Consider the following 26,089-nt stretch of genomic DNA (forward strand, 5'->3'; position numbering starts at 1 on the left):
AATTTGAATTATCTGTAGACTTGCAGAAAATGTGCTTTAAAACCACAACATTTTCTCTATGACCCAGGACAGAATTTTTAATTTAAGACTTCAATTTGTTCTCTCCGTGGTCAAGAGGGAGACCACTAAAATGTTTTACCTGTGAGGTGGGGGGCCCCCAAACTAAATCTTGCTTAGGGTCCCCAAAAAGCTAGGGCCTGCCCTGCCACTTGGTTATGAAAGCACCATTAGGCTAAGCCTACTGTTGTTTCAACAACATGCCTGACTCGGACCACGTTTAGCTGCAGGCAGCGTTCCCTTTGTTGTAGACGACCAACCCAGCAAATGCCTATTTCAGGTAAAAAATAACAAACATAAAACATCATTAAAGACAACATGGCCATGCACACACAGACACGTTTTAAGGTGCTACTTTATTACAAAAGTAAAAACTTGAGACTTTGATATTTTATGAATGATTATAAAACATTTACAATCGTTTGCACATTTTCACATTATGTTCTATTATATTGTTTTCCACGTTAAAACCCTGTGTCAACTTCAAACCAAAATACAACATAGGCCACAGCGCTGCCACTCCCAACCGTTGGGCGTTCACAGTCCCGTAAACCAATTATTGGAAAATATTAGAAATAATTTAGGGGATAACACTTCTGCTCCACTGCATGCGTCGTCATCAATGTGCCATCAATGTGACGTTCTACCTGCTACACAGAAACCAACCAAAATCAACTTTATTACTCATTATTTCAATTCACAAGATAGGTTGAAAGAGAGCGTCAGCCATTGAGAATTGAACATCAGCGATTCTTGAAAAGTAGGCTAGTTTATTTTTGCTCCAACGTAAAATCACAACATTTGTGATAGCCATCAATATATCCACTAACATCAAGTCTTTCAGCATACAACCAATAACAAGTGAAATAGTTCTGTATAACATCAAAACAACAATATTTCACATGATACCATTTGCCTCAAAATGTAGAGTCTTTGAGCGTGTCTTTGTCAGATATGTTTGTGCTAAACTGAGAGGCAAAATGAAATAAATTGATGCACAATACATTATTTGCCATAATATGCATTTTCAAACTATATTTTAAAGTACTGTTTAGCTTTTATTTGGTCCTGCTCCGTCCATGTCTTTGTCAGTTTAGTCTGTGCTAAACGGGTTGAATGAAAAGTTTGTGAATTTCCTCAGGAGACTAGCAGTGGCAGTGCTGGATGACAAAAGATATATTCCCAAAGCTGCTTAAATCATCTCAGCTGTTAGTCATTGGTCATATCACACACACCAATAAAACTGCACTATTGATGTTGAAAGCATGCAGGGTCGGCATGAACCCCAGGCAGTCCCTCTTCCCCTCCACCCCCATATCTCTCCCTTGGTCCCTCAGAAGAAGCAACATCAAAGGCCCTTCTCCACCAGCACAGAGAGGAGAGTGGAAAAGAGAGAGGAGATAAGAGAGGAAAAAGAGAGAAGAGAGGGAGGATAATACAGGGAGTAGAACCAGAGTGTGCTTCCTCCCTCCTACTGAAAACCTCCTGCCAGTTTCATAATTTGGAACATGGAGAGAGGAAGGTGTGTGTGTGTGTGTCTCTCTCTCTATCTCTATATCTCTATATCTCTATCTCTCTCTCTCTCTCTCTCTCTCTCTCTCTCTCTCTCTCTCTCTCTCTCTCTCTCTCTCTCTCTCTCTCTCTCTCTCTCTCTCTCTCTCTCTCTCTCTCAGCCAGAGCTAATCCACAAATGGAATGTTATTTTTTTCTCCCATGACAAAACAGGAAAACAAAAAACAAACATTAGGAAATAAATAAAGTACTACAATATTTTCTTTTTTCATTTTCATTTGGTCAAAAACATGCATTATGTTTCAAGCAGGAAAATTGCACCAACAGCATTAAACACAGTACAAGTAGCGTCTCCATGGCAGTGGCATAAGCTATTTAAACACAATAGGTAAACATTTTCTTTTTACATAAACAGTGCATTTAGAAAATACAGAATGCATTTCATAAGATGTATTTCATAGTAAACCTATACACACCTATACATCTTATAGAACTACATTTCCCACACGCTCTCCTAACGTTAGATGGCCTAACACATACTGCTGTTATTCATCACTCATATATCTCTCTGTCCCTGAGCAGTTCGTGTCCCTCTTTACCTTTTGACTCGAAAACACCCCTTTATTAAACCCTAATGTCACTGTTTTTCATCTTAAGTTCATACATCACATTTCCCGCAAGAGCTACATGGGAAAGATCTTGTTTACAAGAGAACAGAACTTTCAGCACAGGCTGGGGGGGGGGGGGGGCTTCCAAAAGATGCTCACTGGTCATTTTGTTCCAACCGACAGACAGACTGCGGCCCAGAGTGCAGCAGAAGAGTCCTGGCATTGACTTCAGCCTGTGAAGCAAATCAGGGCCCTGCTACACAAACGCCCTTCACTGCAGTAACTGCACGAAACCGCCAATAGCCCTACAACTCTCCAAGACTCCATTACCTTGTCCATAAAATAAAATGTTAGCAATGCCCCATAGGTCCTGGGCAGAGATTGTGAAATTGGTTGCCTTTCTCCTTCAGAGAAAGATCTACCCAGCCCACACCGTGTCCCTGGCCCGTTGGCTTTGCCCTGTGTATCTCTGCCAAGATGGTGTATGTTTGTGTGTGTGTGTGTGTGTGTTTTTGCCATGCAAATAACATTATTTTAAGCTCCAGGAGTTTTGTAAACAAAGAACGTGAATAACAACTTACAATAAATTAAATCTGACTAAAGTATAGCCAAATCAGTACTCTTTATGACAGCTCACCCCAAAATTCTACTTAGATGGTGCCAATCACCCCCACTCATTTGAGAATAAGGCTCTACACCACAGAACGTGTGTTATTTGGATTCCACTCGACATTAGACCACTTGAGATGTGAAAAGGGAAGACTTAGGTGTGGGGGCAAACTGTCCCTATAAGTGTGTCAGTTGTTGCTCTGTGGTCAGTCACTGTGGTTAAAGCTCAGTGGTTCTGGATGGAATTAACAGTGTGAGGCAACCTGAGGCAGACTACTGCTTCGCTTGAACAGTGTCACCGCTGACAACAAGAAGGAGGCCATTTTACCCTGCCCTATCAACCAGCTGAGCTCAATACAACTCTACAAGATGAACATCAGAGTCAGAAAGTTGGTCAAGATCTCCCAGCATATAACTCTGATACATGTACTTCAGATGTATAGTGAGTGATTGCTCTATGACACTTTCATCCAAAGACCCTTCCAGTTACAAGACATCTTCAGTGTGTGTATCTGTGCTTAGGGGCAACTTCTACCTTGAATACCAAGGAGTAAAGAGTGTACAGGAGAGTGTTGAGTTGGAGCCAAGATCGCCTCCTCCAGGTCAGAGCATGTTAACGTACACGTACTGTATAGACCTAGGCTACATGACAGATTTTTTGCTCAAAGTCAAACCATATCTGCCCTGCCCGGCAACAGAGAGAGGACCTGTTTGATATGTTTGCTTAAGGAGAGCTAATCACAGCCAATCTCCCAGACTCCCATCTGCTTCTATTACATAATTCCCAGCACAAGGTATGTGTGTGTGTCTGTGTGTGTGCTTGTGTGTGCGTCTGTATGTGTTTGTGTTTAATCCTTCCATGAGTCTCTGAGGCTTGGATTTAAACTTGTTAAAATCAGTAATATAGTCAAACCCTTTTTACCACCAGTGACGTCATCGGTAATGTCGTCAGGGGGTTGGAACTTAGAAGTGAAGCCATCCTGGAGTCTACACACTTCTTCTCTCTGTCATCTTTGTGAGAATGTGTGTTTTCATACACAACAATGTTTGCGTACAGTGTGTGTGTGTGTGTGTGTGTGTGTGTGTGCACGTGTATCTGTTATTGTGTGTCGCTCCGTACACAAGCTATGCTTCATTAACGGTACCATATTTATACAAAAATAAATCTTTATGTAAAATGTCACACAAATGGTAAGGTAAGGTGAACAGTGACACTGTCATCCAGTTCATAACATGATGCTCAGTCTGGTCTGGTTGGGACCTGTTTGAGTGTGGCTGAGAGGGTGCAGTCCAGACTGGGTTAGCCAGACTGGCTCTGCGGTAAAGCTCAGAGACATAGAGTAGATAGGGTTCTGTTGAGTCCAGTGGTGTAAATGAGGGGGAACCCCTCAGGTTGTCCTGTGTGGCTCAGTTGGAAGAGCATGGTGTTTGCAATGCCATGGTTGTGGGTTTAATTCACATGGGGGACCAGTAAGAAAATGTATGCACTCACTGCTGTAAGTCGCTCTACTGTGTACAAGAGTGTCTGATAAACGACTTGAGCTGTAACCCGTGAACCTGGGCTCCTATCCAAGGTTCAACTAGCCTGGAACCCCTATATGGGCTTCCCCAGTCAGAACCATTCCCACCACTGGTTGGGTCTGGTGTCTGACCTTGGGTTGAGATACTGTTTAAACCGGGTGGTAGAATGCATAACATTTGCTGCTTGATTTGACCAGTAGGTCTCGTTGCTATAGAGCGTGTTTACCCAAAGTCGGTCCTGGGACCCCCCATGGTGCGATTTTGGGGTTTTGCCGTAGCACTACACAGCGGATTCAAATAACCAAAGCTTGATGATGAGTTGGTTATTTGAATCTGCTGTGTATTGAAATGGCAAAAACCAAAACGTGCACCCAGGGGGACCCCAGAAACGAGTCTGGGAAACCCTGCTATGGAGTATCACAGAACGAGTCATAATACCCATAAAACCTAGAGGTCAAACAGGGGAATGGTTCCAATCGTTTTTCTACCATACATTTTCCCCATAGGAGTTCTTAGAAACACTTCAAATAAGGGCTGTGTTTCGTGTAAGCTTACCCTGGCGTGAAGTTTTGATAAGTCTGTAAATCTCTATAGACAAGGTGAATTCTATCAATATATTCAACTGTATTTCTCCCCCAAAAATGAAATTCTAATTAGTTGCTAATGTGGCTATCATAAAGAACTACAAATGCCATGATGATCTGGACGAGACTGCCCAATTGAGGCAAATGTAAGAATCTCTGGATTTACTATCTAATGTTAGCTAAATGTAGTAAGGAATTCATTGGCTAATTTCTTTAAATAGACAATTCTGTGAACTGTCTGGTGCAATTTTTAAATTGACGCAATACCTGTTAGCAAAAGTGTCAGCTAGAGATGACAAAAATTTGGCTTGGTGCAGGGGACTGCAGGGATTTGTAGTTTTGCATGATGTCTACTTTGATGCTAATTAGCATTTTCAAATCTGAGAGTAAATAGAGACTAATATATTGGTAAAATTCCCCTTGTGTGTGTGTGTGTGTGTGTGTGTGTGAGCCAGTGTCTCTCAGCTACAGGCCAGTGACATACATCTCCATCCCGTCGTTGAAGGTGAAGATGGTGGTGGTGCTGGCACTGTTGGCCCCCTGTTTCACATCGCTGATGGTCTCATAGAAGTTCTCCCCCCCAGGCAAGGCCCTAGATGGAGGGACTGGGGGGCATGCTGGAGGTCCCTGGGGGCATGGGGCCTCTGGAGACGAGGTTCCCTGCTGAGGAGGCTTCTTCCTGGGCTTTAGTGTAGCATTCGCCCCCAGCACACCGTTATTGGTTCCTGCCCACTCACGTTTCCGGTGGGAGTCGATAGTGGCATACGCCGGGTCCGACTCGGCCACCACACAGGAGGGCCAGGACCTGTCGCCGACGGGCTCGTAGCAGGGCTCCTCATGGGATCGTGCCTGGCCACCCTGGATCCCCCGACTGCCACCCCACGCCCCGTTCCCTCCCTCATTCCCTCCTGCTCCCCTACCTCCTCCATTCTTCCCCCCAGAGCAGTGGTTGCGGGGGAGGGTCTTGGCTGCGCTGTGGTCTGGGGAAGGTTTCTTCTTCTGTGGTTTACACACGGTGGAGTAGGTGTCTGTGATCTGAAGATGAGACAGAGAGAGGGAGAGACAGTTAGCTATCACATATAGTACAACTGTTGAAGTTGTGGCTACACACATCTTACACATGCAGACTTGTTCAACAGGGAGAAGGCTATAACACAGCTTATACAGTCTCATTTACAGTACATGGAAATATGACTGACCACATTGATTTACTTAAGAAGTTTAGTAATTTAATGTCCTAAATTGTCTTTTTTTATTATACATACAGTGTATTCGGAAAGTATTCAGACCCCTGGAATTTTTTCCACATTTTGGTACGTTACAACCTTATTCTAAAATGGCTAAATAGTTGTGTTCCTAATCAATCTACACACAATCTACACACAATCTACACACAATCTACACACAATACCCCCATAATGACAAAGCAAATGTATATATAAAAAAACGGAAATATCACATTTACATAAGTATTCAGACCCTTTACTCAGTGCTTTGTTGAAGCACCTTTGGCAGCGATTACAGCCTCGAGTCTTCTTGGGTATGACGCTACAAGCTTGGCACACCTGTATTTTGGGAGTTTTTCCCATTCTTCTCTGCAGATTCTCTCAAGCTCCTTCAGGTTGGATGGGGAGTATCGCTGTACAGCTATTTTCTGGTCTATCCAGAGATGTTTGATCGGATTCAAGTCCGGGCTCTGGCTGGGCCACTCAAGAGACTTGTCCCGAAGCCCCTCTTGTGTTGTCTTGGCTGTTTGCTTAGGGTCATTGTCCTGTTGGAAGGTGAACCTTCGCCCCAGTCTGAGGTCCTGCGCTCTCTGTAGAAGGTTTTCATCAAGGATCTCTCTGTACTTTGCTCCGTTCATCTTTCCCTCGATCCTGACTATTCTCACAGGCGCTGCCACTGAAAAACATCCCCACAGCATGATGCTGCCACCACCATGCTTCCCTATAGGGATGGTGCCAGGTTTGATCAATTGAAACAGGATTCACCTGATCTAAATTTCGAGTCTCATAGCAAAGGGTCTGAATACTTAAGTAAATAAGGTATTTCTGTTTCTTATTTGTAATAAATTTGCACACATTTCTAAAAACCTGTTTTTTCCTTATTATTATGGGGTATTGTGTGCAGATTGATTAGCTAAAAAAAACAATTTCATCCATTTTAGAATAAGGCTGTAACGTAACAAAATGTGTAAAAAGTGAATGGGTCTGAATACTTTCCGAATGCACTGTACTCTGTAGACAGGCCCATGCCAAAAGTTTAACACTGTATGAAAATCCCTTGGGGTCTGAGAGAGCTAGAGAATGAGAGAGATATGGAGAACGATAGGTAAAGACAGAGATATGGAGAACGATAGGTAAAGACAGAGATATGGAGAACGATAGGTAAAGAGAGAGATATGGAGAACGATAGGTAAAGAGAGAGATATGGAGAATGATAGGTAAAGAGAGAGATATGGAGAATGATAGGTAAAGAGAGCGAGAGCTGTTTGCTCAGCAAGAATTTCCCATGACCGTATCCCAAAATCCTTTGGGACACCTCTCTCCTAATAAAACTATGACCAAGGAATGCCTTGGAGGTCACAACCTCAGTTAAATGAAATGCCAATGCAAGGTTCTACACATGCCATTTGGTTGTGAAAATGTTAAAGACTTAAGAGCTCTAGTAGTTACTCACTCACTCACTCACAATCAAACTCTCACTCACAATCAAACTCTCACTCACTCACACTCACACTCACACTCACTCACTCACTCACTCACTCACTCACTCACTCACTCACTCACTCACTCACTCACTCACTCACTCACTCACTCACTCACTCACAATCAAACTCTCACTCATTCACTCACTCACAATCAAACTCTCACTCATTCACTCACTCACAATCAAACTCTCACTCACTCACTCACTCACTCACTCACTCACTCACTCACTCACTCACTCACTCACTCACTCACTCACTCACTCACTCACTCACTCACTCACTCACTCACTCACTCACTCACTCACTCACTCACTCACTCACTCACTCACTCACTCACTCACTCACTCACTCACTCACTCACTCACTCACTCACTCACTCACTCACTCACTCATTGAGAAGCATGTTTTAGTGTTTTGGCTGGCATCCAGATTCCTGACACACACCATTCTATTTTCTCCACTACTTGTCCGTGTTGACTGTGGTGAAATGTAACTGGTTTATCCTGTGGTTAGGTAACTCTGCCACTCAGCCCAGCCACAGCACACAGCAGGCTGATAACACAGTTTACTCAAGCTTATCCTGCCTGGGAAAAATGGGTCAGGTTACTGCACTGTGCAAGTAGTGTCAACACACACACACAGGCCTTGCATACTTTAGGTGCAGGCTGACACACAGACAGTCACGAGGGCAATAAAAACCTCACTATATCATCAAAGGCACTAGGCCTGCTGTACGTTTCACATGTAGAATACAAGTGTTGAATTGAGCATACAGTGCATTCGGAAAGTATTCAGACCTCTTGACTTTTTCCACATTTTGTTACGTTGCAGCCTTATTCTATTTTTTTTAATGTATTTTTTATTCACCTTTACTTAACCAGGTAGGCTAGTTGAGAACAAGTTCTCATTTACAACTGCGACCTGGCCAAGATAAAGCAAAGCAGTGCGACACAAACAACAACACAGAGTTACACATGGAATAAACAAACATACAGTCAATAATACAATACAAAAAGTCTATATACAGTGTGTGCAAATGAGGTAGGATAAGGGAGGTAAGGCAATAAATAGGCCATAGTGGTGAAATAATTACAATATAGCAATTAAACACTGGAGTGATAGACGTGCAGAAGATTAGTGTGCAAGTAGAGATACTGAGGTGCAAAGGTGCAAAATAAAATAAATAAATAACAGTATGGGGATGAGGTAGTTGGATGGGCTATTTACAGATGGGCTATGTACAGGTGCAGTGATCTGTGAGCTGCTCTGACAGCTGGTGCTTAAAGCTAGTGAGGGAGATATGAGTCTCCAGCTTCAGTGATTTTTGCAGTTCGTTCCAGTCATTGGCAACAGAGAACTGGAAGGAAAGGTGGCCGAAGGAGGAATTGGCTTTGGGAGTGACCAGTGAAATATACCTTCTGGAGCGCATGCCAAAGGTGGGTGCTGCTATGGTGACCAGTGAGCTGAGATAAGGCGTGGCTTTACCGAGCAAAGACTTATAGATGACCTGGAGCCAGTGGGTTTGGCGACGAATATGAAGCGAGGGCCAGCCAACGAGAGCATACAGGTCGCAGTGGTGGGTAGTAGGCTATTTTGTAAATAACATTGCCGAAGTCAAGGATCGGTAAGATGGTCAGTTTACGAGGGTATGTTGGGCAGCATGAGTGAAGGATGCTTTGTTGCGAAATAGGAAGCCGATTCTAGATTTAATTTTGGATTGGAGATGCTTAATGTGAGTATGGAAGGAGAGTTTACAGTCTAACCAGACACCTAGGTATTTGTAGTTGTCCACATATTCTAAGTCAGAACCGTCCAGAGTAGTGATGCTGGATGGGCGGGCAGGTGTGGGCAGTGATCGGTTGAAGAGCATGCATTTTAGTTTTACTTGCATTTAAGAGCAGTTGGAGGCCACGGAAGGAGAGTTGTATGGCATTGAAGCTCGTCTGGAGGTTAGTTAACACAGTGGCTAAAGAAGGGCCAGAAGTATACAGAATGGTGTCGCCTGCGTAGAGGTGGATCAGAGAATCACCAGCAGCAAGAGCGACATAATTTTCTTATTTTCTCTGTATTGATGTATACAGAGAAAAGAGTCGGCGCAAGGATTGAACCCTGTGGCACCCCTGTAGAGACTGCCAGAGGTCCGGACAACAGGCCCTCCGATTTGACACACTGAACTCTGTCTGAGAAGTAGTTGGTGAACCAGGTGAGGCAGTCATTTGAGAAACCAAGGCTGTTGAGTCTGCCGATAAGAATGTGATGATTGACAGAGACGAAAGCCTTGGCCAGGTCGATGAATACAGCTGCACAGTATTGTCTCTTATTGATGGCGGTTATGATATCGTTTAGGACCTTGAGCGTGGCTGAGGTGCACCCATGGCCAGCTCGGAAACCAGATTGCATAGCGGAGAAGGTACGGTGGGATTCAAAATGGTCGGTGATCTGTTTGTTAACTTGGCTTTCGAAGATTTTGGAAAGGCAGGGCAGGATGGATATAGCTCTATAACAGTTTAGGTCTAGAGTGTCTCCCCCTTGAAGAGGGGGATGACCGTGGCAGCTTTCCAATCTTTGGGGATCTCAGACGACACGAAAGAGGGGTTGCAACAATTTCGGCGGATAATTTTAGAAAGAGAGGGTCATTTTGCAGCTCCTTCAGAACATCAGCTGTCTGGATTTGGGTGAAGGAGAAATGGGGGAGGCTTGGGCAAGTTGCTGTGGGGGGTGCAGGGCTGTTTACCGGGCTAGGGGTAGCCAGGTGGAAAGCATGGCCAGCCGTAGAAAAATGCCTATTGAAATTCTCAATTATCGCGGATTTATCGGTGGTGACAATTTTTCCTAGCCTCAGTGCAGTGGGCAGCTGGGAGGAGGTGCTCTTATTCTCCATGGACTTTACAGTGTCCCAGAACGTTTTGGAGTTTGTGCTACAGGATGCAAACTTCTGTTTGAAAAAGCTAGCCTTAACTTTCCTAACTGACTGTGTACGTTGGTTCCTAACTTCCCTGAAAAGTTGCATATCGCAGGGGTTATTCGATGCTAATGCAGTACACCACAGGATGTTTTTGTGCTGGTCAAGGGCAGTCAGATCTGGAGTGAACCAAGGGCTATATCTGTTCCTGGTTCTACATTTTTTGAATGGGGCATGCTTATTTAAGATGGTGAGGAAAGCACTTTTAAAGAATAACCAGGCATCCTCTACTGACGCAATGAGGTCAATATCCTTCCAGGATACCCGGGCCAGGTCGATTAGAAAGGCCTGCTCGCTGAAGTGTTTATGGGAGCGTTTGACAGAGATGAGGGGTGGTCTGTACTTAAAAAGGATTAAGTCAATTTTTTCCCTCATCAATCTACACACAATACCCCATAATGACAATACAAAAACAGGTTTTTAGAAATGTTTGCAAATGTATAAAAACACCAAAATCAGAAATACATTATTTACATAAGTATTCAAACCCTTTGCTATGAGACTCCAAATTGAGCTCATGTGTATCCTGTTTCCATTGATCATCCTTGAAATGTTTCTACAACTTGATTGGAGTCCACCTGTTGTAAATTCAAATGATTGGACATGATTTGGAAAGACACACACTTGTCTATATAAGGTTTCACAGATGACAGTGGATGTCAGAGCAAAAACCAAGCCATGAGGTCGAAGGAATCGTCTGTAGAGCTCCGAGACAGGATTGTGTTGAGGCACAGATCTGGGGAAGGGTACCAAAACATTTCTGCATCACTGAAGGTCCCCAAGAACACAGTGGCCTCCAACATTCTTAAATGGAAGAAGTTTGGAACCACCAACACTCTTCCTAGAGGTGGCCGCCTAGCCAAACTGAGCTATCGGGGGAGCAGGGCCTTGGTCAGGGAGGTGACCAAGAACCCGATGGTCACTCTGATAGAGCAGATGTGTTGTTACCTACCCTTACCACCTGGGGGCGGCCTGTCAGGAAGTCCAGGATCCAGTTGCAGAGGGAGGTGTTGAGTCCCAGGGTCCTTAGCTTAGTGATGAGCTTTGAGGAACGCTGAGCTGTAGTCAATGAATAGCATTCTCACGTAGGTGTTTCTTTTGTCCAGGTGGGAAAGGGCAGTGTGGAGTGCAATAGAGATTGCATCATCTGTGTATCTGTTGGGGCGGTATGCAAATTGGAGTGGGTCTAGGGTTTCTGGGATAATGGTGTTGATATGAGCCATGACCAGCCTTTCAAAGCACTTCATGGCTACAGACGTGAGTGCTACGGGTCGGTAGTCATTTAGGCAGGTTATCTTGGTGTACTTGGGCACAGGGACTATGCTAGTCTGCTTGAAACATGTTGGTATTACAGACTCGGTCAGGGACAGGTTGAAAATGTCAGTGAAGACACTTGCCAGTTGGTCAGCGCATGCTCGGAGTACACGTCCTGGTAATCCGGTGAAGCATGGTGGTGGCAGCATCATGCTGTGGGAATGTTTTTCAGCGGCAGAATCTGGGAGACTAGTCAGGATCGAGGAGTATAAAGAGCAAAGTATAAAGAGATCCTTCATAAAAACCTGCTCCAGAGCGCTCAGGACTTCAGACTGGGGCAAAGGTTCACCTTCCAACAGGACAACGACCCTAAGCACACAGCCAAGACAACACAAGAGTGGCTTCGGGACAAGTCTCTGAATGAACCTGATCGAACATCTCTGGAGAGACCTGAAAATAGCTGTACAGCGACGCTCCCCTTCCAACCTGACAGAGGTTGAGAACATCTGCAGAGAAGAATGGGAGAAACTCCCCCAAATACAGGTGTGCCAAGCTTGTAACATCATACCCAAGAAGACTCGAGGCTGTAATCGCTGTCAATGGTGCTTCAACAAAGTACTGTGTAAAGGGTCTGAATACTTATGTAAATGTGATATTTCAGTTTATTTTAAATACATTTCTAAAAACCTGTTTTTCCTTTGTCATTACAGGGTATTGTGTGTAGATTGATGAGGGGTAAAACACTATTTAATACATTTTAGAATAAGTCTGTAACGTAACACAATGTGGAAAAAGTCAAGGGGTCTGAATACTTTCCGAATGCACTGTATATATTTTATACTCTGAAAAACCTCATACAAGAGAAGATAAACAAAAAGAGTTCCTCTTTTCATAAGATTCAACATGAAATCTCTCTCTCGTCTCTCTCACTGTCTTTCTTTATCTCTCTCTCTTCCTGACAGACTTCGAGCCACACGTATATACCCTGCCCCCACAAATCTGTGGTGATCTTTTTTAATAAACAAAGACCCTACCATGCGCTGTGTGTGGGCTCTGTGCAGTCATTCTGTGTGTGTATGTTTGTGTGTGTGCATTTGTGTGTGTGTGTGTGTGTGTGAATGTGTGCATGCGCGTGCGCTCTGCAGCGTTTTCAGCAGAGGAAGGAAGTCGAAGTCACAAGACGATGGGGGTTTCAGAACTTCAGTTGTTGAGGAAGCTTCTACGGTATTTTTTTACATTTTTTAAATTCTCCTCCTACTCTTCTCCTCGTCTCTAAGATACTGTTCATGTCTGCTCTCTGTGTGTGACAGAACTATTAACTTGGCACCAAAACTAATTTTGAGATATCTTAAATATCGTATTTCCGTTATTTTGTGGATATCAGAAAATACGTAGTGAGTTTCAGAATGTTTTGTCTGCATTATGTATGTTAGGGGATAAGACCCAGTTTGGGAGATCTGATTGGTTGAGAGCAGGCCAGCGCCTACCAAAGGCAAGTGGAGGAGTGGAGGAGCGAGAGGAGAAGGAGGAGTGGAGGGTAGTGGTGGAAATTCAACTGACACACTCCAGAGTATACTAGGGTGTGTCTGAACAACAGAGAGAACAAGAACATTATTGAAGAGAAAGAGGGATTAATAACTGCTTATTTTGTTTCATAGATGATTTTATAGCTAATATATTCAAACTACATAGGACAAAAATACATGAAAGAGGGATTAAGGGGGAAGATGAGAGAAAGGGAAAGACAGAGACAAACAGTAAGAGACAAAGAGAGTGAAAGATTTAGTGATTGAGGGAGAAAGAGGGAGAGAAACCCCTTAAACTCCGCTCCCAGCATCACAGCAACAGGAGGCAGTGGCTCAAACCTGTCTTATACCCAGAGACAAGGAGTTAACCAGCTCATCAGCTGCTTCTTCCTGACTCGGGAGCTAAACTACAGCTTGGTCATATGTAGCTTGCTCCTGCTGCACTTTCCTCATAACATCCTGTACACTATGTATGGACAGAGGATGACTCAGTGTCTTCCTGTTACATTCAGTTTAACAGAGGCAAGGGGATGTAAAATGTCAATAAAGTCTATATGTGGAAACCTAAAAGAAGGAAATGAAAACGATCTGGAAATAAATGGAAAAACGTGCAATACGGACTCCCCTGGGGGACATTTGTAGATGACCTATGTTACACATTCAGAAAAATAGTTTAAGTCAAGTTAGAACCTGTCTATTTAGGTGAACATGGAAGAACGTGGCCCTCCGAATTTAATCCTGAACCCCACCCTGAAGCTAAAACAGTCAACACAAACTAACAATCCCCAGACCACTGGTCACTCCCTTAGGACACGGACACAACGGCAGTGTTTGCTGGCCGAGAGTACATAGGACCTCTGAACACAGTACCAGCCATAATTTTCAAACTGATTCTATAGATAGCAGGTGGTCCCTAAAACACGCCGTGCTGAACGAACGGCAGACAAACAGCAAATCGAATGTTGATTTGCTGTTTGTCTGCCGTTCGTTCAGCACGGTCGGTGTGGGTGGAGAGAGAGACACATTCACAGCCCAGTAAGCTGTACAACTGTCACACCCTGATCTGTTTCACCTATCTTTGTGTTTGTCTCCACCCCCCTCCAGGTGTCACCCATCTTCCCCATTATCCCCAGTGTACTTATACCTGTGTTCTCTGTTTGACTGTTGCCAGTTCGTTTTGTTTCGTCAAGTCTACCAGCATTTTTTCCCGAGCTCCTGGCTGTCTCTAGTTCCTGTTTTCTAGCTTTCCCGGTTTTTGACCATTCTGCCTGACTTGACCCTGAGCCTGCCTGCCGTTCTGTACCTTCAGACTCTGCTCTGGACTAGCGACCTCTGTTTGCCCTTCACCTGTTGTTTGCCTGCCCCCCTGTTTTTGTAATAAACTTTTGTTACTTCAAAACTGTCTGCATCTGGGTCTTCTCCTGAGCCTTGACAACATCAGAAATTCATACAGATGGGCCCAAAACAGCACAGATGAATACCAGAAAGCAACCAATAACCAGAAACTTACAGTAAAGAAGGCATCAATCTAGACTTAAAAACCATCAACAATATATTCAGGCAAACAGCAAAAGAAGCACAAATGAAACGGACAAAAAAACGAACAAAAAAAAACTATAGATGACAACAGAAGAACAGTATTAAACCAAAAGCACAAAGACCCAAATAATGGTGAAATACTCTGTCATTAAAGCTCTATAAACGTACACTTAGAACCAAAAGAGCCCAGGACAACAGCAAGCAACTGACACTAATTGAGGAGTCCATAAACACAAACAACTTCTGGCAAAAGTTGGAAAACCCCCCAAGAAATCTAAACAAGAGGAATTAGCGATACAAATGGTGATATATGGACAACCCATTTTAAAACAAAATGTATGCAATTGCAGAACAATGCCACATTCATGAGAAGTTGGATGGATTGAAAAAAGCTATGAAGGAAAACCTAAATCCATAGACTTCCCAATTATTATAACAAACTTCAGGCCCTCAAATTTTAAAAAGCATGCGTATCAGATGGTATCCTAAATGAGATGCTCATATTCACTGGTGCAAAATGTAAATGGGCTACATTAAAACTGTTAAATTTGAGCCTGAGTGTAGGTTATTTCCCTGACATCTGGAACCGAGGACTCATAACCCCAATCTTTAAGGAAGGAGACAAATTTGATCCAAACAATTACAGAGGCATTTGTGTGAATGGTAACTTGGGGAAGGTTTTCTGTAGTATAAATGTAACAGTTCTAAACTTCCTTAATAAGCACAATGTCTTGGGTAAAAGCCAAAGTGGATTTATACCTAAACATAGCACAACCGATTGTATTTACACCCTAAACACCCTGATAGATAAACATGTCCACCAAAATAATACCAACATTTATGCTATCTTTATTGATTTCCAAAAATAATTTGATACTATTTGGCATACAGGATTGTTCACAAAGTTATAGAAAGTGGTGTTAGGGGTAAAACATATGACATAATTAAATAAATATGTGTAGCATCAAAATTGGCAAGAAAACAACAGAATTCTTTAACCAGGAGCGGGGCCTTTGCCAGGGTTGCAATCTATGCCCTGCGCGCTTCAATATTTACATCAACGAATTTGCCGTTTTAGAAGAATCCTCAGCCCCTGGTGTTAGTCGCTACAATTCATAGGTTAAATGCATGCACATATTCACAGATGACCTGTGCCTGCTGTCACCCTCAGCACATGGCCTACAGCAGAGCCTGGACCTGCTAGAACAGTACTGCCAGACCCGGGCCCTGGCAGTAAACACCAAAAAGACTAAAATAATGATTTTCCAGAGAAGATCCAGATCTAAGGGAATTAGACCAAAGTTCTCAATCGGTACAACATACAAAGAGTATTGCACACACTACAATTACTTAAAAATAAGCTCAACTGGACACCTAAATGAGGCAGTGAATGAACTGAGACAGAAAGCAAGGAGACATTCTACGCCTGACCCAAAATTAAGGAAAGCTTTGACTATGTACAGACTCAGTGAGCATAGCCTTGCTATTGAGAAAGGCCGCTGTAGGCAGACCTGTCTCTCAAGAGAAGACAGGCTATGTGCACAATGCCCACAAAATGAGGTGGAAACTGAGATGCACTTCCTAACCTCCTGCCAAATGTATGACAATTTAGAGACACATATTTCCCTCAGATTACACAGACCCACAAAGAATTTGAAAAAAAACAAATTTTGATAAACTCTCATATCTATTGGGTGAAATACCACCGTGTACATCACAGCAGCAAGATTTGTGACCTGTTGCCACAAGAAAAGGGCAACCAGTGAAGAACAAACACCATTGTAAATACAACCCACATTTATGTTTATTTATTTTATATTTTGTACTTTAACTATTTGCACATCATTACAACACTGTATATAGACATAATATGACAATTTAAATGTCTTTATTATTTTGTAAATGAATGTTTACTGTTAATTTTTATTGTTTATTTCACTTTTGTTTATTATCTATTTCACTTGCTTTGGCAATGTAAATATATGTTTCTCATGCCAATAAAGCCCTTAAACTGAATTGAATTGAGAGAGAGAGAGATAGGGAGGGAGGGGTTGCTTTACCCTCCTGACTCCAGAATGTCTCATTTCAAGAGACCCTCTCAAGTATCCCATAACTCCCCATGTCAATCATTCCAATTACTTCTGGTCTGGAACCGAGCGAAAAGTGGAACTGGCCAGAAGTAGTGCACTACATGAGGAATGGGGTGTCACTTGGTCCTATAGTTTGACTGATATGTTAGAGCTAAGGGTCAGGGTGTAGAGGTTATGGGTTATGGGTCGACCCCCATATTGGGGTTCCACATGGCTGTAACCCGACCCGGCAGTTTAACCACAGACCAGGCCCCTGACCCAGTTTGACTCAGGAAGACATGGACGTCAAAGGTTGTCTGTGTTATGACGGTACGGCCAATCAAAGAGGAGGTCTCTTAGTAAACATGACCCCCTCTGTCACAATTCACACATAAAGCTAACCAGACCTGGGTTCAAATACATGTGTATTTGAGTATTTGTTATTTAAATACATGTTTTCTGTGTATTTTAGTAGATTTGCCCGGTCGGTCTCTCAGACCTTGTATGTGTGTGTCCCTCTGGTCTTTTAGTGGTTCCAAAGGTCAAAACCAAAACATTTGGTCAGTCACTATCGTCTTGGCCTTTGGAATAGCCTGCCAGAGAATCCGAAGGCCTCATAAACTGTAGACATTTTTAAGAAAGACCGTAAGATAGATATTTTTAGCCATGCTTTTACACTGAACAAAAATATAAACACAACATGTAAAGTGTTGGTCCAATGTTTCATGAGCTGAAATAAAAGATCCCAGAAAAGTTCTACATGCACAAAAAACATATTTCTCTCAATTGTTTTGCACAAATTTGTTTACATCCCTGTTAGTGCGCATTTCTACTTTGCCAAGATAGTCTACCTGACAGGTGTGGCATATCAAGAAGCTGATTAAACAGCATGATCATTACACATGTGCACCTTGTACTGGGGACAATAAAAGGCCCCTCTAACATGTGCAGTTTTGTCAGACAACACAATGCCACAGATGTCTCAAGTTTTGAGGGAGCGTCCACCAGAGCTTTTGCCAAAGAATTTAATGTTAATTTCTCTACCATAAGCCGCCTCCAACGTCGTTTTAGAGAATTTGTCAGTACGTCCAACCGGCCTCACAACCGCAGACCACGTGTATGGTGTCATGTGGGTGAGCGATTTGCTGAGGTCAACATTATGAACAGAGTGCCCCATGGTGGTTGTGGGGTTATGGTATGGGTAGGCATAAGCTACGTACAACAAACACAACTATTTATTTATTTTATCTCATTCTATATAAATAGAATGCATTTGTCTCTTTATTGTATTTTTGTCTATCTTCATTTGTTATTTGTATAGAAAACTTGTGTTCGCCTTTTATTCTTTTATTTCTTTCAGCACTTTGAAATGCATCCTCTGTAGACGTGCTACATACGTAAAGATCGATTGATTGAAATGCATGGGTGTCACGACTTCCACCGAAGTTGGTGCCTCTCCTTGTTCGGGCGGCGGTTCGGCGGTCGACGTCACCGGCTTTCTAGCCACCACCGATCTACGTTTCTGTTTCTATGTGTTTTGTCTTGATTGTACACACCTGGTTTCCATTATGTTATAATTTATTCCCTATTTAACCCTCTGGTTCCCACATGGTTGTGTGCGTGTTTGTTCTTTGTTATGTGGTCGCTCTTTTGTGTTGAGCTGGATTATTATTCCCTGTATGGAATTAGTTTGTGATTATTTGCGAGTAAAGTACGTTTTTACTCAGTTCTGTGTCCTGCGCCTGACTCCGTCCTACCCGCTGCACACTGACACACTGTCACGCCCTGGCCATAGAGAGGGTTTTATTCTCTATTTTGGTTAGGCCAGGGTGTGACTAGGGTGATCATTCTATGTCACTTTTTTCTATGTTTTGTATTTCTTTGTTTTGGCCGGGTATGGTTCTCAATCAGGGACAGCTGTATATCGTTGTCTCTGATTGGGAGCCATACTTAGGCAGCCTGTTTTCCTTTGGGTTTTGTGGGTGGTTACTTTCTGTTTTGTTGAACCTGACGGAACATAGTCGTTTTGTTATTTTGTTTAAAGTGTTCTCAGTAAATAAATTAATGATGAGCACTCACCACGCTGCGCCTTGGTCTACTCCTTGCAACGGCCGTTACACACATGACAATGGGAGAGTATTTGACTCAGTGTATTTGAGTATTTTCAAATAATTTCCAAGTGTATTTCCAAATACATTCCAATATTCAACTACTTGTTTTTTTTCTTCAAAGAAAGGTTATCTGAACACATGTTTTGAAATGTATTTTGAAAAGTAATTGAAATACCTGAAAGTATTTGAACCCAGGTCTGAAGCTAACACACATTTACTGTACACAAACCATATATACCTAAGCAATGCACACACACAAATCCCGCCCTGACACAAATGCCTTGTCCACCCCCACACACCCACACACACAGTCACATCCATCACCTCCATGGCTGTAGGTGTGTATCCCTGTCCGTTCTCCCCCGGGGATGCAGGCGCTCGGTGCAGGGTGATGATGTCATCATCCTCCGGGGGCTTCCAGATGTACTGTTCCCCGTTCCCCATGAACACCGTCTCCTGGTGGACACACAGAGAAGAGAGGTGAGGGCTCAGCTGGCAGCCTGGTCGCCAAGGCCCCTATTCACTATTAGAGCCTCAATGGTAGGAGTGCGATTCTAGGATCAGTTGATTATGTGGACCTGATCATAGACCAGCACTCGTTCTCAGGGCCCAAATTGGTTATGTTTTTGACCAGCTCCTTTATAGTTGAGTATAGGCCTTGTAATTAACAACATCCGGTATAAATCCCAACAAAATAACTCAATGAAACAACTGTTTTGCATACACACACGCAGTAGATTATCTCTGGTAGGTAACCTCAGCTTTATGTCCGGCCTGCAGATACATAGACAGTCGACACAGGATGCCCATGTACAACAAACACTGAGTGTGTGTGTTCTCTTGTAAATATTTATCCAGAGGCTTGTGGGAGTAGGAAGTGGTACGCTTGTCGGACAGGTAAACACAGTCCACACTGAACAGCAAAGAGTGGGAGGAGTGTTTGTGTGCGCGTTTGTGTGTTTCAGTCCACAAACAGGTGGCTCTCATGTGACTATCTACACACATCCGTCCCACCACTGGACTTATAGGACAACGGTGAGGGACTGTGTTTGTAAAGAGGAATGACATGGTTGTTGAAATGGTTTGGGTTGTGCATATGGATCAAATTATGTTCTGGCATCAAATCATCTCTGTTCACACATTTGTAGGTGGACATTTAGAGTACTAGCAAATGTCTCCACATTTTACAGCATACAATCTGTATGCAACTGGTTTAGTCTCCCCTCCACCATATTACTGTGTCTCTTGTCCTTCTAGTTGGTATTTTTCATATAAATATAACTGATCACAACAAAAGACTACTGGTGATAGAGAGAGAGCAAAATGTTTTGGAGGAAATTGAGATGGTTAATGAATCATTTGTGTTTCATATACACATAGCCCCCAGATCAAAGATCCTGCCCACGTGTGTGTGTGTGTGTGTGTGTGTGTGTGTGTGTGTGTGTGTGTGTGTGTGTGTGTGTGTGTGTGTGTGTGTGTGTGTGTGTGTGTGTGTGTGTGTGTGCGTCTCAGAAGACAGCCCACACAGCGCACAGCTGTCCAGAAATCAGACAGCAATCATAACCACAATCAGATGCTGCCATCAAATCAGATGTTCTTCTTCATCTGTGGATATTTTTTAACTCTTGGTCGATTAGTCAGATGTTTCTCAGCATCAAGTGATAAAAAACGTCAATCTTTATTTAGCCGAAAGAACTGTGACTTATATTAAACTTAAAATATCTACCATCTATGGTTTCAGTGATTTATTCATGTTTTTATGAGGAACATTAGTAAACGCAATTAAAGTTCCTGAGATGTTTGTTAATTGTGCTTGTTAATACAATCTCATAGTTACAGGTTTCATTTATATTCTAAAAAACGATTGCACACACAAGAATACACACGACTTGGCAGCCAGCCAGGCTCTTGCTTAATCAGCCCCTCAGCTTCACTAGCCACTCACACAACATGTCCTCCACAGAGCAGGAGAAGGGCGGAGACGCAGGCTCACACACACACACACACACACACACACACACACACACACACACACACACACACACACCGCTATGGAGCACATCCACGCAGAGTGCATAGGCATCAACATGACTACAAACAGGAGAGCATGCTCACTGGCTTTCTCCAAAACACACACACTAAATTGACAAAAACAAATCGTCTCTCAAGGACACACTGGAGAGTGTGAGACGACACATAATATCCACACACAGTTGTATTTATATATACATATACAGTACTGTCAAAGGTTTGGACACAGCTACTCATTCAAGGGTTTTTCTTTATTTTTACTATTTTCTACAATGTAGAATAATAGTGAAGACATCAAAACTATGAAATAACACATATGGAATCATGTAGTAACCAGAAAATTGCTAAACAAATCAAAATATATTTTAGATTTTAGATTCTTCAAATGACGCATCATTCACCCAAGGTTCGTGAAAATTCGTCCAGTGCTGATCTGAGATATCTCATGTGACTAACGTACGAACTAACGGATTGATGGAGACAGATCCACAGTCCCCTCCCCTGATTTCGTCATGGGGGCCAATAAGTAGATCATATACAATATCACAGACCCACCACTAAAATAACATCAATCTATCCAAACGTGTGACGGAGCAAATTACATTCGCCCTGTTCATTCACACACTCACGCATGCATGCCCTCTCTCTCTCACACACACACACACACACACACACACACACACACACACACACACACACACACACACACACACACACACACACACACACACAGTAAGTAAGTAAAAACAGGTAGGACTGCCAAGAAAGTTTGATCTTTATCCAATCATTGTCCCTCCATTTCCCTCCTTCAGTGCAGCCCCCAAATTGGCCTTGACTGTTTATAAACACTATTTCCAACAGGCTTATCTGGTGAGAAAATGATATCAAGCCCGGGCACACTTAACAATGAGATGGAATCATGTCGGTGGGACATAGTCTAACAAAGAATAGTCTAAAGAGAGTTTGTCATCCCGTTAGACATCATCTGTGAGGATCTGACTTTTAGTAACGTTGACAGATACCGTAAGGCCATTCGAGGCTGTGCTCATGTGGCTGGAAATAGAGATCAAGATCAGGCCGGAACTGCTCCTTACACACTGATCTAAGGCCAGTTTCACATTTTTCCTCCCAATGGTTAAGATTAGGATTGGGATTAGGGTGATCTGATGCTAGAGTTGTGGCTAGGGGAAGCTTCAACCTGGAGCGTTAGAGATCTACTCAATTCAACTCAATTCAAAGGGCTTTATTGGCATGGAAAACATACTGTATGTTTACATTGCCAAAGCAAGTGAAATAAATGATAAACACAAGTGAAATAAACAATCAAAAATTAACAGTAAACATTATACTCTCCCTCTGAGCTCAAACACTGGATAATGAGTAGAAAGAAGAACAATCTGTAGGACATAGTTCCCTCTGGTGGATAAATGGTAGAACTGACAGGTTAATATTGCTGCCATTCAGCATTTTTTTTAACCTTTATTTAACTAGGCAAGTCAGTTAAGAACAAATTCTTATTTTCAATGATGGCCTAGGAACAGTGGGTTAACTGCCTTGTTCAGGGGCAGAATGACAGATTTTCACCTTGTTAGCGTGGGGATTTGCTCTTGCAACCTTTTGGTTACTAGTCTAACGCTCTAACCCCTAGGCTACCTGCTGCCCCTATCCGCACAAGCTGGTGAAGAATTACACCGTATATACAGAATCTCTGAAGTGCCCTCCTGGGGAAGTACCTTCGGGAAGACGTGCAGGTGGAACGGCTCCAGCTGTTTCCGTGGAAACTCCTGGCTGCGGGGCAGCAGAGGGGGCGGGGCAGAGGGTGACTCTCCCACACTTGATTGGACACTTGATTGGTCATCTGACTCTGTGTTCCCTATCTCGTTCTTCGTTGCCTTGTTCACCTTAATACATTTTACTTAATTAGAAATGAGTACAAATTCATATCAAATTCATATAATGTTCCAGAGCTCCATTGGAAAGCAGTTGTAAAAACTCTGTTTACCTTCTTGACCTTCCGGATGGAGGCGTACTCTGCCGTTACTGGGTCCTGAATGGCCAGGGAGGGAAGGGAGGACAAGAGCGAGCCGCTAGATCCGTTAACACCGTTAGCACCATTGGGCCCCTTCCCTCCTCCTCTACCAAGAGTGCTACAGCCATTAACAGCCCCTCTGCCGTTCCCTCTGCCGTTCCCTCTGCCCTTCCCCTGTCAGATACACATAGATACACATACAAACACACAGAAGTGAAAGGTCCTGGTTATTCCGTTGGACCAACCAAAGAAAAGCGAAATAACAAAAATAACAGTCATTTTTACAGGAAGGCGTTCACAATGTCAAGTGTCTCCAATGATGACTTGATGTCAACACTTCTATTGGGTAGCTGTCATAGCATAAATACGCACATTCCCATTTCCATTCCCATTCCCGTTTCGGACCACGTTGGTGCGGGTCCCATTGGGGCTCGTTGAGGCCCTTAGTGTTGCCGGGGTGTTGGCCGACGTGGGAGGGGGAGCGGGGGGCACCATGTCTGCCTCTCGAACCCCTACAACCTCATACAGCCCATCATCAAGGCAACGGACAGGTGAGTTCCGGATTCCCACCTCAGTGTAGGTGTGGTCTCTGACCCCGTCTCCTCCTCCCCCCTCGGGGTCTCCCTCCCCCACTGGTCTGTTGGGGATCTGGGGCAGCTGGCGGACCAGGGGTGGGCGGAGGTCAGACGTGGAGCGACGGCTGTGGAGGAGGAGCAGGTCCATACTGGCTGGACGGTTCTTACCCCCACCTAGAGCGGTGAGAAGGAGGGGGACCTTTATTATCGGGTCATTGTTATACATAGTTTCCATCTCTGCTATGTACCGGAAGTTTTCATTATTGGCAGTTGATTGTTAGTATTATTACTTACTGTTGCCGTTGCAGGGCAGGCGGTTGATCTCATGCAGCCTGGTGTCAGATTTACTCATGGAACTGTTCTTGGGCTGACGGAGAGCACCCTGCAGAGAGAGAGAGAGAGACAGAGAGAGAGAGAGAGAGAGAGCGAGAGCGAGAGAGAGAGAGAAGGGAAGATAGAAACAAGGGAAGATAGAAATAGAGATAGGTACATAGAGACTGGTCAGTTAGATGTACTGTACATCTACAGGGTGGTTCTAGATGTGTTTGAAATGCCTGTTGTTTGTTTCCCACCTTCTGCAAATAATGAGTGTGAAAAGAATTGAAACTTTTATGCTGGGTGGTGGAGTGAGCACTCAAAGTCATGTGACAGGAAGTAAAAATGCAATTTATTGAGAGGGTCGATAACAAATAACGGTGAAGGGATTGTGGTAGGTCTGAAACACACAACAAAAAACATACAAATGAAATGAGGACGTAGAAGGGGTGAGGAAAAGAGAAGGGGGCTGTGTGGGAAGTGAAGATAACTCACCATCTCTACTGAGGTGCCCTTCTCTCCATTGGACGCAGGATGTTTGATCTTGTTTTTCCTTGGGACACGAAGTAACAGTGATTACTACTATGTTATTATTAACCCTGTTTCTGCTGAGTTTCACTCAGAGCTGAGAAGTAAACATTCCTTCATGGTTGAGCACATTTCCACACGCTCCTATAGGTGCTCTGGGAACGTTCTGTAACCATGGGGGATTGTTGATTTCAGTTCAGCGAAGATGAAGGAGAGGAGATGCACATGTGCACCTATAGTACACACGTGCAGAGTCCACTTAGTACCATTGAGATGCCCCGGGGACTCAGGGGTCTCTTTCTTCAGCCCACGACACATCACCCCTCTCTAGACACCTCTCAGCTCTGTCTACCCCTGGGGAACCATGGGTAGGTGTCTAAGCCTCCACATCCCACAGGACTGTCACACTATAACAACACATTGGAGGCAGGAATTCGGCACAAGAAAAATAAATGGTTTTCCAAACTAAAAAGAGTAAAGAGGAGCCTTTTTTCCAGACAGTTTGTGGCAACATCAACATATTTATTTCATTGGTTACATTTACAGATTCCTTAACATTAAGCTTAACATTGAGCTACAGTACATCTCTATGTCTGGTCACAGTGCATATCCCCTGGCAACAAAGCCACTGAGGGTTGAGTCTCATTAGTCCCTGAAGGTTCTGTAAGAACCACACCGTACTGTGTTCCATTGCTTTTGTCTAGCGAGAGGGAGCCCTGTTCCCTAGACTGGATGTGCCCTGCCCTCTCCACTGTCCTAGGAAGAGCATTTCATCTGATCTGACAATACAAGCCATTAACATTCATCACACATTCTCTTCTCGGGACGCATGGAGGGTGGGATGGGTGAGAAGGAGCAAAGGGAGGGAGGAGGGACAGACATTGGGAGATGGAAGACAGAGTGTGAGATGGGAGAGGGGGAGAGATAAAGAAAAGAGGAGATTAGGAAGAGGTAGAGAGAGGGATAAGAGAGAGAGAAAAAGCAATTGGGAGAAAGTGAGAGAGAGAGAGCAAGAAAGAGAGCGATAGAGAGGGAGAGAAATCTATGAGATGTGTCAAATGTGTTGGCAGTGACCTCTCACCTCTGGCAGCCCACACAGACCACCACGATGAAGATTGTGACCACGAAGGCTGACGCCGCGGCGATGGCCCCTAGCAATAGCATCTTACGGTATGGGTCGTCCGTCCCAGAGGCCATAACACACACACTAAGACACACACACACTCAGACACACACTCACAGACAAAGGGTGCTCAGGAAAACCTGCAGAGGAGGGGTTGGGAAAAGAAAGAAAAACTATGTTTAGGATCTACTTTGTTTTCGCTATTTTTACTTTTGACAGGCCTCGTGGATTACTGGTTAAATAAAGGATGTGTTTCTGATATGAGGTTTGTGATATGAGGTTTGTGATATGAGGAGGTTTGTGATATGAGGAGGTTTGTGATATGAGGAGGTTTGTGATATGAGGAGGTTTGTGATATGAGGAGGTTTGTGATATGAAGAGGTTTGTGATATGAGGAGGTTTGTGATATGAGGAGGTTTTTGATAT

General features: G+C 43.6%; 1 protein-coding gene across 2 annotated transcripts in view; it reads right to left on the minus strand.

The window, feature by feature from the left end:
- Positions 1–394: 394 nt before the first annotated feature.
- LOC106566589 (uncharacterized) overlaps positions 395–26,089 on the minus strand; it is a 96,236-nt gene continuing 70,541 nt past the window's right edge. Inside the window, exons 2-9 of one of the 2 annotated variants that reach the window (XM_014134730.2) lie at positions 25,622–25,803; positions 24,508–24,565; positions 23,992–24,079; positions 23,495–23,871; positions 23,096–23,296; positions 22,827–22,994; positions 19,387–19,518; positions 395–5,926 (exon numbers count right to left, since the gene is read on the minus strand). In XM_014134730.2, the coding sequence (XP_013990205.2) occupies positions 5,357–5,926; positions 19,387–19,518; positions 22,827–22,994; positions 23,096–23,296; positions 23,495–23,871; positions 23,992–24,079; positions 24,508–24,565; positions 25,622–25,737 (1,710 nt within the window). In that variant the 5' untranslated portion in view covers positions 25,738–25,803 and the 3' untranslated portion in view covers positions 395–5,356. The remainder of the gene's footprint in view (positions 5,927–19,386; positions 19,519–22,826; positions 22,995–23,095; positions 23,297–23,494; positions 23,872–23,991; positions 24,080–24,507; positions 24,566–25,621; positions 25,804–26,089) is intronic. The other variant, XM_045693025.1, reaches the window with a different exon arrangement.

Source organism: Salmo salar, chromosome ssa13 (genome assembly GCF_905237065.1).
Source record: "Salmo salar chromosome ssa13, Ssal_v3.1, whole genome shotgun sequence".
Lineage (NCBI taxonomy): Eukaryota > Metazoa > Chordata > Actinopteri > Salmoniformes > Salmonidae > Salmo > Salmo salar.